The 12,758-nt window shown below is 38.4% G+C and overlaps 1 protein-coding gene across 1 annotated transcript; it reads left to right on the top strand.

The window, feature by feature from the left end:
• Nucleotides 1–916: 916 nt before the first annotated feature.
• Nucleotides 917–4,051, top strand: LOC115431049 (transmembrane 4 L6 family member 4). The gene is made up of 6 exons (XM_030151296.1): nt 917–1,103; nt 2,030–2,206; nt 2,378–2,446; nt 2,587–2,741; nt 3,250–3,442; nt 3,894–4,051. Exons 1-6 carry the CDS (start codon nt 936–938, stop codon nt 3,912–3,914), a joined length of 783 nt encoding a protein of 260 aa, XP_030007156.1. The 5' UTR covers nt 917–935; the 3' UTR covers nt 3,915–4,051.
• Nucleotides 4,052–12,758: the final 8,707 nt, after the last annotated feature.

The raw sequence follows: 12,758 nt of genomic DNA on the forward strand, positions 1-12,758 counted from the left end.
ACGCAGCTGTGAGGAAAGGCAAAAGGACTGTGTGGGAACGCAAAAGTTTAGTCCAAAAATATTTCCCACTATGACCCTAGTGGGGCTCTGTATCTTACTTTTATTTTCTGTTTTTTTTGGGGGGGGGGGGGTTGTTTTAATATATATATAGTTTTGTTGCATTTTTTTGGTTAATTTTTTTGGTTAATTTTTTTTCATTTTTTTGTTAATTTTATTTGTTTTTATTTCATCGTTAACTGTTTTACATTGTTTTTATTTTTGTTCATTGTCTTAATTTTTTTCTTTCATTTTCTGTTCATTTTCTACATATTTTTGTTGTTTTTGTTCATTTTCTTCATTTTTTCATTTTCTGTTCATTTTCTACATATTTTTGTTGTTTTTCATTTTCTTCATTTTTTCATTTTCTGTTCATTTTCTACTTATCTTTGTTGTTTTTGTTCATTTTCTTCATTTTTTCATTTTCTGTTCATTTTCTACTTATCTTTGTTGTTTTTGTTCATTTTCTTCATTTTTCTTTCATTTTCTGTTCATTTTCTTCATATTTTTGTTGTTTTGTTCATTTTATTAATTTTTTCTTTCATTTTCCGTTCATTTTCTTCATGTTTTTACTGTTTTTGTTCATTTTCTCCTGGTTGTTTACTGTTTTCCAGAGGGCTAGGTTCAGGTAGAAGACAAGAAGAGGACCAGTTAAATCTGAAAATTCCTGATGCAGATTCAGGTGGATCCAGGTGGATCCAGGTGGTTCCAGGTGGTTCAGAACTCGACTCCTCGGTGACTCCAGTGTTGTAGTTTTAGGTTGTAATACCACTCACTGCCACTAGATGCTGCATCAAAAGCCCTCAGTCCCATCGACGAACACTGACCCTGGAAACATGGGTAAGTTCTGATTTTCTGGGTCTAACCAGGTTTTGTTTGATCCGTTTTTTTTTGTGGATATGAAACTGAAAAAGCTGCGTCCGAGCTCCTTTTTTAGTCCGTTTTGTTTACATCAGGAGCTTCCTTTTTCCATATATGGGCGTGGGCGTGTCTCAGCCTCCTCAGCTGATATAAGCGCCGTCGTCCACTTCCTCTTCAGTCGACGACTGGACACCGCCGAGGTCAGGGTGAGTGACACGACCAGTTTAGCACCACAGAAGAAGAACCAAGTATCTGTAGAAGTATTTGGATTTGATGGTTAGTTTTTACTGAATTAATGGTTTTAAATGAATGTTTTTAATTTTATGTTCAGGTAAAAGTTTTGTCTTTATCTTTAGAGTGAATTTGTCTGAGACATTTCTATATGAATCCAACTCCTGGATTTATTTATTAAACAAACATTTTAGTCTTAATGTTTGAACAGATGAAACTGTTGTATAAAACAGATGATAATCCTGATGAAAACAACGACTCCGCTGAGCTCTGGGCTCCTGTTCATGGGTTTGGTCGCCGTGGTAACAGAGGTTGGAGTTCATGGGTGACAGATATTTGGTGTAAAATCACAACCAGGTTCTGCACAAATCAGTGTTTTAACGTTAAAAACAGAAACTTGTCCTGGTTTTAAAGTCGACAGCAAATATTTTAAAAAATCTGTATCAAACACTGAATTTATTTAATGATTTTATTCACTTTTATTTTATTGATTTTATTTGAGTCCATTTGGTTTTTATGGACATTTGAAAATATTTCACTGTGAATCATTGCCTAAGAGTGTGTGTGTGTGTGTGTGTGTGTCTTTGTGTCTGTGTGTGTGTGTACGTGTGTCTTTGAGTGTGTGTCTTTGTGTGTGTATGTGTATGTATGTCTTTGTGTGTGTGTGTGTGTCTGTGTGTGTGTGTGTATGTATGTTTGTGTGTGTGTGTCTTTGTGTGAGTGTGTGTGTGCATGTGTGTGTGTGTGTCTTTGTGTGTGTGTGTGTGTGTGCATGTGTGTGTATGTGTGTCTTTGTGTGTGTGTGTGTGTCTCAACAACCTCCAACAGCTTCTTCCTTCTGTTCTTCTGGTTCTGTACCTGGTCCTGGTCCTGGTCCTGGTCTCCATTGGTCTGGACTCAGATGTGTGTCTCCAGATGTCTGCGGTGCGTCGGCATCTCTCTGGTTCCCATGGCGATGGCCTGCATGCTGTCCAACCTCCTCCTGTTGTTTCCTGGGCTCAGCGTCCACTTCCTGTTGGAGGGTCATGTGACCAGAGAGGCCACCTGGGCCACGGGTCTGTGGGGCTCCGGCCTCCTGGTCAGTGTGGGTCACACATGTGTCACATGTCTGTGTGTCACGTGTGTGTGTGTGTATGTGTGAGGGTGTGTGTGTGTGTCATACATCAGCACCGTCTCATCAGGTTCTGGATCATCTGGAACCTGGAGGTTCATGTTTGACCAGTGGTTCTTCATTTGGTTCTGGTTTCAGGTTCTTCTCGGAGCCAAAGCGTTTGTTCAGAGCAGTAAAACCCAAGGCTGTTGGGCCTTCAGGAGTCAGGTGGGTTCCACGTGTTCTCCTCTGTGTTCCACGTGTTCTCCTCTGTATTCCACGTGTTCTCCTCTGTGTTCTCAGATGTTCTGTTAAATGTTCTCTGTGTTCTCAGATGTTCTGTTAAACCTTCTCCTCTGTCTTTCCAGATGTTCTGTCAGATGTTCTACTCCGTCCTGTGTCTGCTGGCTGCTGGCTTCTGTTGTCTGGTCAGTGCTACTGGTCTGGTTCAGGGTCCTCTGTGTCTGTATGAGTCCGGTTCTGGTCCCACCTGGGGGGTTCCGCTCAGACCCAGTCCAGACCGGTGAGTCCTGGCCCGTCGTGTGTCCAGATGTTGGACATGAAGACGTCAACGAAGACGCAAACGACAAAAAAACACATGAAGCAAAAAAGATGGAAATTATGTCTGAAGGAATGAACTAACACATCTGTGTGTGTGTGTGTGTGTGTCTGTGTGTCTGTGTGTGTGTGTGTGTGTGTGTGTGTGTGTGTGTCTGTGTGTGTGTGTGTGTGTGTCTGTGTCTGTGTGTGTGTGTGTGTGTGTGTGTCTGTGTCTGTGTGTGTCTGTGTGTGTGTGTGTGTCTGTGTGTGTTTTTGTGTGTGTCTGTGTGTGTGTGTGTGTGTGTGTGTGTCTGTGTCTGTGTGTGTCTGTGTGTGTGTGTGTGTGTGTGTGTGTCTGTGTGTGTCTGTGTGTGTGTGTGTGTGTGTCTGTGTGTGTTTTTGTGTGTCTGTGTGTGTCTATGTGTCTGTGTGTGTCTATGTGTGTGTGTGTGTGTGTGTGTCTGTGTGTGTTTTTGTGTGTCTGTGTGTAGTGATGCAGGGTACCTGTACAACAGCTCGTTGTGGTCTGGGGTCTGTGTGGAGCCCAGGGGGGTGGTCCAGTGGAACCTGGTCCTGTTCAGTGTCCAGGCTCTGGTCAGTGGTCTACAGGTGGTCCTCTGTGGGTCCAACCTCCTTAACTCGGTCCTGGGCCTCATCCTCGGACCAGGATTTGGACACAACAAGGTCTGGACTCATACATCTGTCAGGGTTTTAGTGGACCGGGTCTACGTGAATGAGGTCTACATGGACAGGGTCTACATGGATGAGGTCTACATTGGTGGGGGTGTTCATGGACAGGGTCTAGGTGGACGGGGTCTACATGGATGAGGTCTACATGGGCGGGGGTCTTCATGGACAGGGTCTAGGTGGACAGGGACTACATGAATGAGGTCTACATGGAAAGGGTTTAGGTGGACCAGGTCTACATGGACAGGGTCTATGTGGATGAGGTCTACATGGGCGGGGGTCTTAATGGACAGGGTCTAGGTGGACAGGGTCTTCATGGACAGGGTCTAGGTGGGCAGGGTCTGGGGGGACAGGGTGTACATGGACAGGGTCTAGGTGGACAGGGTCTACGTGGATGGGGTCTAGGTGGACGGGGGTCTAATCCTTTGTGTGCTGGTTTTTGTTGCAGGTCAGTCCAGGTTCCGTTTGAGCTGATTCATGGTCTGGAACCAGATGGAACCGGATCAAACTGGATGGAACCAGATGGAAGCAGGTCTAAAGGCTTTTATTTTGACAAGTTCTGACATTTTAAGGCTTTTAAACTGAAAAACACTGACGCACTTTAAATAAAAAACAAACAAACACTTGAACGTAATAAAAAGGTCAAAATGTTTGAAAATATAAGTGAAATAAATATTTAAATATATTTTTAATGTGATAAAAACTGATCAAACTGCTAATTTAACTGAATAAACAAAGGATCATAAAATATACAGTAAATAAAAATAATGTAAATATTTATCACAACCTTATTTTAAAATGTTCTGTGAAGTTTTTATTTATTAAGTTGAAATGGTTTTATTAATTTAACTGTTGTTTAATAGATGTTTTTAATACTTTAAGTCACTTTATTCAAATGTGTCCATTAAAAAGACAAACAGCTTGAATTAAATGTTTTCTAGTGATCTTTGATTTTGTCCAATCAGACGTATTGATCACATGTTAGTTTTTCTGTTATTGTTAAAATGTCTTTTCTGCCGTTAAACTTTTAACTTTTTATTTATTGATGTGTATTATGTTTTATAAATTAAAATAAATATATTCAACAGTTTCATGCTTTTGATCATTTTTAACATTACATTTTATTCAATATAATTTAATTCATATTTTAATGACCTGAAATGTTTCTAATATTTAATTTTGTTAAATGTTCAAATTCACTTTATAGACTCACATTTATTGATAAATCATATAAAATATTAATGTAAGTCCATTAATATGAGTACATCTATAAACAACATTAAAAGTATTTTCATCTGTATTTTACCGTTTTAATGCGCCATTCATTTAGTATTTATGAATATTTATTTATTTTAATAATCTATTATTATATGGATCATTTTATTCATTTTTTTGTTCATTTTCTAATTTTATTGATTAATGCATTCACTTTTTGTTCGTTTTTGGTCAGTGAATCTGTTGGTATTTGGATTTTCTTTTCGGAAACAAAATAAAAACTTGTGGTTAATTGATTTTCGTTTTAAAATAGAAGAATTAAAATTGAATTTCAAGGCATTAGATGCAAAATCTGGACATCGTAGACATGCTCCCTCCACAAATGTCTACGAACTCCAGATTTCGTACGAACTGGAAGATTCAAACCCATCTTCATAATAATCTTTGTGGTCTCGATGGCGTTCGCGCTCTTTCCTTAAAAATGACAACATTCAGTCTCAGAAAATGGTGGGTTTTTCCGTTTCTGTCAGGTAGTAACTTTCTTTTTTGTTATTAGAAAGAGAAAATGAAAATCTGTTGGTTTTTTTTTTTTATTTGGTTTATCTGTTTTGACACTAAAAAGAAAAACGCCGTGAATTTCAATTTTAATTCTTCTGTTTTAAAACAAAAATCAATTAACCACTAGTTTTTATTTTATTCCTGAAAAGAAAATCCAATTACCAACAGATACACTGACGTTTTTTTTATTGTGTTAATTTTTTAATTCTTATTATGTTGATCATTTCACTAGTTTTTCCTGTTTTGTTTATTTTTTGTTCGTTTCATCAACTATTTTATTAATTTTTTGTGAATTTTATTAATTTTGTTCTTTTAATTGATTGATGTGTTCAGTTTTTGTTCATTTTCTTGATTATTTTGTTCATTTACTTGATATTCTGTTAAGTTTCTGTTCATTTCTTTGTGTATTTTGCTTTTTAAAATTATTGTTATGTTTTTTTTCTAGTGCGTGGATTCATTTTTAGTACATTTTTGTATTTTTATTGATTTATTTGCCAAATTAGACAGTAAGAGAAAAATTTTCAAAGCAATTTTCATGCAAGTAACACCATTGTGCAGGAGAGGATAGAAGCCGAAAAAAGACTGATGTAAATAGCTCCACGGAAAAAAACACAAAAAAAACACAATACACAAGGGAAAAAAAAAAAAGAGTGATGTTTTATCCAGAGTTCTGATGAGACTCCGGGTTGAGTTTATGTGCGAATAAGTTCATTAATACGTCCATGTATATGTTCATTCATACGTTCATTAATCCGTTCATTCATACGTTCATGACTCTGTTGATCCTGGACATAATCCGAACCCTCTGGTCAGTCCGTCCACTGGAGGGCGCTGTGGCTCCATGTGTCTGTTGGGTTCTGTTCAGACAGTTTCTAATGATGGAACTGGAGTTAAACACTGAAACACATGAACAAAATAAATCTGTAACATCTCCAAATGTACTTCCATATTTTCAACATGACATACGTACTTTTTAATTTATCGTTAATTTGATCATTTTATTTGGAAAATTTCACACACACAAAAGTAAATCTTCCAAAACACGTCCCAAATTGTAAAGTCTTTATGATTGAATTTGAAAAATATATCAAATGACTGGAATTTGTATTAACAAAAAAAGCACAAACACTGACAATTTTATAAAGAATTCTTTAAAATGGACTGAATTTACTCTTCACTGTATTTTTTTTTTCTTAGATCTTTATATTTGAAGTTATTATTATTATTATTATTATTTGTCTTTTCTTCTTTGCGCCTTTAAGCCTTTGCATTATGTTAATTTATTTGTTTAGATGATTTCTCTTTTTGACTTATTGATGTTTGTTCAAAATTTCTCTGTTTTGTATTCACATTTATGTTTTCAATAAAGCTGGGAAATAAATGAACACAATAAAACCTGAAACTAGATTAAAAATATGTAGAAATTATATTTTAAGTGCAATTTTCAACCCAATTAATATTCAACTTTATCTGTGTCTTAATTTAATTTTAAAGATGCAGATAATACAGAAACAGACTGATATAATGTGACATATTTATCTAAATAACGTGTTTCTAGTCTTTCATTAAATAATAAATGAAATGAGCAAAAATAAAAAGTAACTTCAACAAAATAAGACACAAACTGAAGAAAATTGAAGAAACAATAAAATCAGCAACACAATGAGCAATAAATAGAATAGTTAAATGACCTAAAATTAATAAGAAAATTTACAAAATAATAGCATGGACAAAAATAAACAAAAACAGGCAAAATAATCAATAGAATTTGCAAAATGAGTAAAAATGAAAAAAAAAAAAAAAAAGCATCAAGAACAAAATAAGACACAAACTGAATGAAAATGAAGAAAGAATATAATGAGACAAAAAAAAATTAACAAAAACAAATAAAGTAATAAATTGCATTCAGTTAATGACATGTTGGACTGAAAAAGTCACTTTTTCTTTAGTTTTCTGCGTTTGATAAAATAACCTTTGAATTTACTTTAACTTTATGAATACCTACATGATTTACACTGAAAAATGGAAAATGCAGAGAATAATATTAGTTAAACTAGTTATAGGTTGAATCAATATAAATATTGTCATTAAATAAGCACATTTTAGAAAGTATTAAAAATAGTCTTAAAATGGACTAAACTCAACTAAAACCACTCACTTCTTCTTCAAACTAAATAAAGATTAAACTAAAATGATAATTAAAACTAAACCAGAACAACAATAAAACATGAGAACTGTTCGTGACTGGACAGGAGAATCTGAGTGGAAGGCAAAGATTTATTAAAAGTCACAAATGAAAAATAATAAAACCAGAAAAACAAAGAAGAAACGTCCAGTGTTTCAGCCGTTAAAGATAAAGGATCCAAACAGACGGAGTTTAGTCTGTGTTCGAAAGTGATGCACAACAGCCCAGTGCTGACACACAAACACACAAATGCACCAACACACAAACACACAAATGCACAGACACACAAACGTACGTGCTGTTCATGGACTTCATCCTGAACCTGGACTCATTCAATCAGGTTTTTTACAGAAACTCATCGTAAAAATCAGAACAAATCACACGACTGGATCAGAAAGTTTAGTTATTGATCATCCTCATCAGGTGGGAAATACCACTCTTGTTTGTTTTGTGGACTTCAAAAGGCCTTTGGCTGGGTGAACAGAGACCTGCTGTATCTGAAGCCTCTTCAAACTGGGGTTCATGGCAGATTGTTTGGAACATTAGAATCCCTGTGTGAAGGCTGTGGGTTGTGTTCAAGTGAATGATTGGCAGACTGGGTGGTTCCGCATACCTGCTGGTGTAAAACAAGGGGACGTCCTGTCGCCAAGCCTGTTTTCTCTGTTCAATAATGACTTGGCTCTTGAACTTAAACATCTGAACTTGGGTGTACGTCTGGACAATGTCACTGTGGGCATTCTGCTTCATGCAGATGATGTTCTGCTGGCTGAAACTGAGGAGGACTTCCAGACAGTGTTAAATGTGGGACAAAACTGGTGTTGGAGATGGAGACTTATCGTAAATCAAATCATGCATTTTAGGAAAAAACGTTTCCCATGAAGCACAAGGGTTATGTCATTTGGTGTTTTCAGTGTAGAACACACCTGTCAGTAGAAGTACTTGGGATTCACGTTTGATGAATTCATGAATGTGGAGTTTGGAATTCAAATGTTCGCTGCTTCAGCCCTGGGTTCTGTCATAAACAAGCTGAAAGTCTGGAAAGACCTGGGTTTGGAACATACTCACAGCTGTATGATGTGTGTGTGTGTGTGTGTGTGTGTGTGTGTGTGTCCTGTCCTAAACTATGCTGCAGGTGCGGGCGGCAAACAATGTCCAGTTTTAGACGCTGTTGAAAACAGAGCCATCTGCTGCTTTCTTGGGGTTCATAAGTTTGTCCCAGTTTTGGCAGCGCAGGGTGACATGGGTTGGGTTCCTGGTGCAGTTCAGAGAAAATGTGAAATGGTTCGATTATGGAATCAAATCATTAACATGCCAGATAATCGAATAACGAACAAAGTGTTTGGCTGGGGCAGGACAAGGTCCCCTTGGGCAGCAGAGGTCAGGGCTGTCGCCGCAGAAGCACAACTTCAATGTATTTTTAACAACAACCTTTCATGTAGCATTAATAATAATAATAATAATAATAATAATAATAATGGACTGGATTTATGTAGTGCTTTTCTAGACACCCAAAGCGCTTTTACATTATTGACCCATTATTCATTCATTAACAAGCTCAGAGCTAACCTACTGTCTGCTTCTGATGAAAAATGGGTGAATGGGATCCTGACTAAACCCTCTGGTGTCCAGGTGAGTATATTAAACACACTTTAACCCTCCGGTGTCCAGGTGAGTATATTAAACACACTTTAACCCTCTGGTGTCCAGGTGAGTATATTAAACACACTTTAACCCTCCGGTGTCCAGGTGAGTATATTAAACACACTTTAACCCTCCGGTGTCCAGGTGAGTATATTAAACACACTTTAACCCTCTGCTGTCCAGGTGAGTATATTAAACACACTTTAACCCTCTGCTGTCCAGGTGAGTATATTAAACACACTTTAACCCTCTGCTGTCCAGGTGAGTATATTAAACACACTTTAACCCTCCGGTGTCCAGGTGAGTATATTAAACACACTTTAACCCTCCGGTGTCCAGGTGAGTATATTAAACACACTTTAACCCTCTGCTGTCCAGGTGAGTATATTAAACACACTTTAACCCTCTGCTGTCCAGGTGAGTATATTAAACACACTTTAACCCTCTGCTGTCCAGGTGAGTATATTAAACACACTTTAACCCTCTGCTGTCCAGGTGAGTATATTAAACACACTTTAACCCTCTGCTGTCCAGGTGAGTATATTAAACACACTTTAACCCTCCGGTGTCCAGGTGAGTATATTAAACACACTTTAACCCTCTGCTGTCCAGGTGAGTATATTAAACACACTTTAACCCTCTGGTGTCCAGGTGAGTATATTAAACACACTTTAACCCTCCGGTGTCCAGGTGAGTATATTAAACACACTTTAACCCTCCGGTGTCCAGGTGAGTATATTAAACACACTTTAACCCTCTGCTGTCCAGGTGAGTATATTAAACACACTTTAACCCTCTGCTGTCCAGGTGAGTATATTAAACACACTTTAACCCTCCGCTGTCCAGGTGAGTATATTAAACACACTTTAACCCTCCGGTGTCCAGGTGAGTATATTAAACACACTTTAACCCTCTGCTGTCCAGGTGAGTATATTAAACACACTTTAACCCTCCGGTGTCCAGGTGAGTATATTAAACACACTTTAACCCTTGGGTGTCCAGGTGAGTATATTAAACACACTTTAACCCTCGGGTGTCCAGGTGAGTATATTAAACACACTTTAACCCTCTGGTGTCCAGGTGAGTATATTAAACACACTTTAACCCTCTGGTGTCCAGGTGAGTATATTAAACACACTTTAACCCTCCGGTGTCCAGGTGAGTATATTAAACACACTTTAACCCTCTGGTGTCCAGGTGAGTATATTAAACACACTTTAACCCTCTGGTGTCCAGGTGAGTATATTAAACACACTTTAACCCTCCGGTGTCCAGGTGAGTATATTAAACACACTTTAACCCTCTGGTGTCCAGGTGAGTATATTAAACACACTTTAACCCTCTGGTGTCCAGGTGAGTATATTAAACACACTTTAACCCTCTGGTGTCCAGGTGAGTATATTAAACACACTTTAACCCTCCGGTGTCCAGGTGAGTATATTATACACACTTTAACCCTCTGCTGTCCAGGTGAGTATATTAAACACACTTTAACCCTCCGGTGTCCAGGTGAGTATATTAAACACACTTTAACCCTCTGCTGTCCAGGTGAGTATATTAAACACACTTTAACCCTCTGCTGTCCAGGTGAGTATATTAAACACACTTTAACCCTCTGCTGTCCAGGTGAGTATATTAAACACACTTTAACCCTCCGGTGTCCAGGTGAGTATATTAAACACACTTTAACCCTCCGGTGTCCAGGTGAGTATATTAAACACACTTTAACCCTCCGGTGTCCAGGTGAGTATATTAAACACACTTTAACCCTCTGCTGTCCAGGTGAGTATATTAAACACACTTTAACCCTCTGCTGTCCAGGTGAGTATATTAAACACACTTAACCCTCCGGTGTCCAGGTGAGTATATTAAACACACTTTAACCCTCTGGTGTCCAGGTGAGTATATTAAACACACTTTAACCCTCTGCTGTCCAGGTGAGTATATTAAACACACTTTAACCCTCCGGTGTCCAGGTGAGTATATTAAACACACTTTAACCCTCGGGTGTCCAGGTGAGTATATTAAACACACTTAACCCTCGGGTGTCCAGGTGAGTATATTAAACACACTTTAACCCTCTGGTGTCCAGGTGAGTATATTAAACACACTTAACCCTCTGGTGTCCAGGTGAGTATATTAAACACACTTTAAACCCTCCGGTGTCCAGGTGAGTATATTAAACACACTTTAACCCTCCGGTGTCCAGGTGAGTATATTATACACACTTTAACCCTCTGCTGTCCAGGTGAGTATATTAAACACACTTTAACCCTCCGGTGTCCAGGTGAGTATATTAAACACACTTTAACCCTCTGCTGTCCAGGTGAGTATATTAAACACACTTTAACCCTCTGCTGTCCAGGTGAGTATATTAAACACACTTTAACCCTCTGCTGTCCAGGTGAGTATATTAAACACACTTTAACCCTCTGCTGTCCAGGTGAGTATATTAAACACACTTTAACCCTCCGGTGTCCAGGTGAGTATATTAAACACACTTTAACCCTCCGGTGTCCAGGTGAGTATATTAAACACACTTTAACCCTCCGGTGTCCAGGTGAGTATATTAAACACACTTTAACCCTCTGCTGTCCAGGTGAGTATATTAAACACACTTTAACCCTCTGCTGTCCAGGTGAGTATATTAAACACACTTTAACCCTCCGGTGTCCAGGTGAGTATATTAAACACACTTTAACCCTCCGGTGTCCAGGTGAGTATATTAAACACACTTTAACCCTCTGCTGTCCAGGTGAGTATATTAAACACACTTTAACCCTCCGGTGTCCAGGTGAGTATATTAAACACACTTTAACCCTCGGGTGTCCAGGTGAGTATATTAAACACACTTTAACCCTCGGGTGTCCAGGTGAGTATATTAAACACACTTTAACCCTCTGGTGTCCAGGTGAGTATATTAAACACACTTTAACCCTCGGGTGTCCAGGTGAGTATATTAAACACACTTTAACCCTCTGGTGTCCAGGTGAGTATATTAAACACACTTTAACCCTCCGGTGTCCAGGTGAGTATATTAAACACACTTTAACCCTCCGGTGTCCAGGTGAGTATATTAAACACACTTTAACCCTCCGGTGTCCAGGTGAGTATATTAAACACACTTTAACCCTCCGGTGTCCAGGTGAGTATATTAAACACACTTTAACCCTCTGCTGTCCAGGTGAGTATATTAAACACACTTTAACCCTCCGGTGTCCAGGTGAGTATATTAAACACACTTTAACCCTCCGGTGTCCAGGTGAGTATATTAAACACACTTTAACCCTCTGCTGTCCAGGTGAGTATATTAAACACACTTTAACCCTCCGGTGTCCAGGTGAGTATATTAAACACACTTTAACCCTCGGGTGTCCAGGTGAGTATATTAAACACACTTTAACCCTCGGGTGTCCAGGTGAGTATATTAAACACACTTTAACCCTCCGGTGTCCAGGTGAGTATATTAAACACACTTTAACCCTCGGGTGTCCAGGTGAGTATATTAAACACACTTTAACCCTCGGGTGTCCAGGTGAGTATATTAAACACACTTTAACCCTCTGGTGTCCAGGTGAGTATATTAAACACACTTTAACCCTCTGGTGTCCAGGTGAGTATATTAAACACACTTTAACCCTCCGGTGTCCAGGTGAGTATATTAAACACACTTTAACCCTCCGGTGTCCAGGTGAGTATATTATACACACTTTA

This window comes from Sphaeramia orbicularis, chromosome 13 (genome assembly GCF_902148855.1).
Source record: "Sphaeramia orbicularis chromosome 13, fSphaOr1.1, whole genome shotgun sequence".
NCBI lineage: Eukaryota > Metazoa > Chordata > Actinopteri > Kurtiformes > Apogonidae > Sphaeramia > Sphaeramia orbicularis.

Excerpts from the sequence above, each read along its gene's own strand:
- LOC115431049 (XM_030151296.1), top strand. The coding sequence starts at position 936 with ATGAAACTGAAAAAGCTGCGTCCGAGCTCCTTTTTTAGTCCGTTTTGT. Across the intron at positions 2,207-2,377 it reads TGTGGGGCTCCGGCCTCCTG|GTTCTTCTCGGAGCCAAAGC; the intron begins GTCAGTGTGGGT and ends TTCTGGTTTCAG. Across the intron at positions 2,742-3,249 it reads CTCAGACCCAGTCCAGACCG|TGATGCAGGGTACCTGTACA; the intron begins GTGAGTCCTGGC and ends GTCTGTGTGTAG.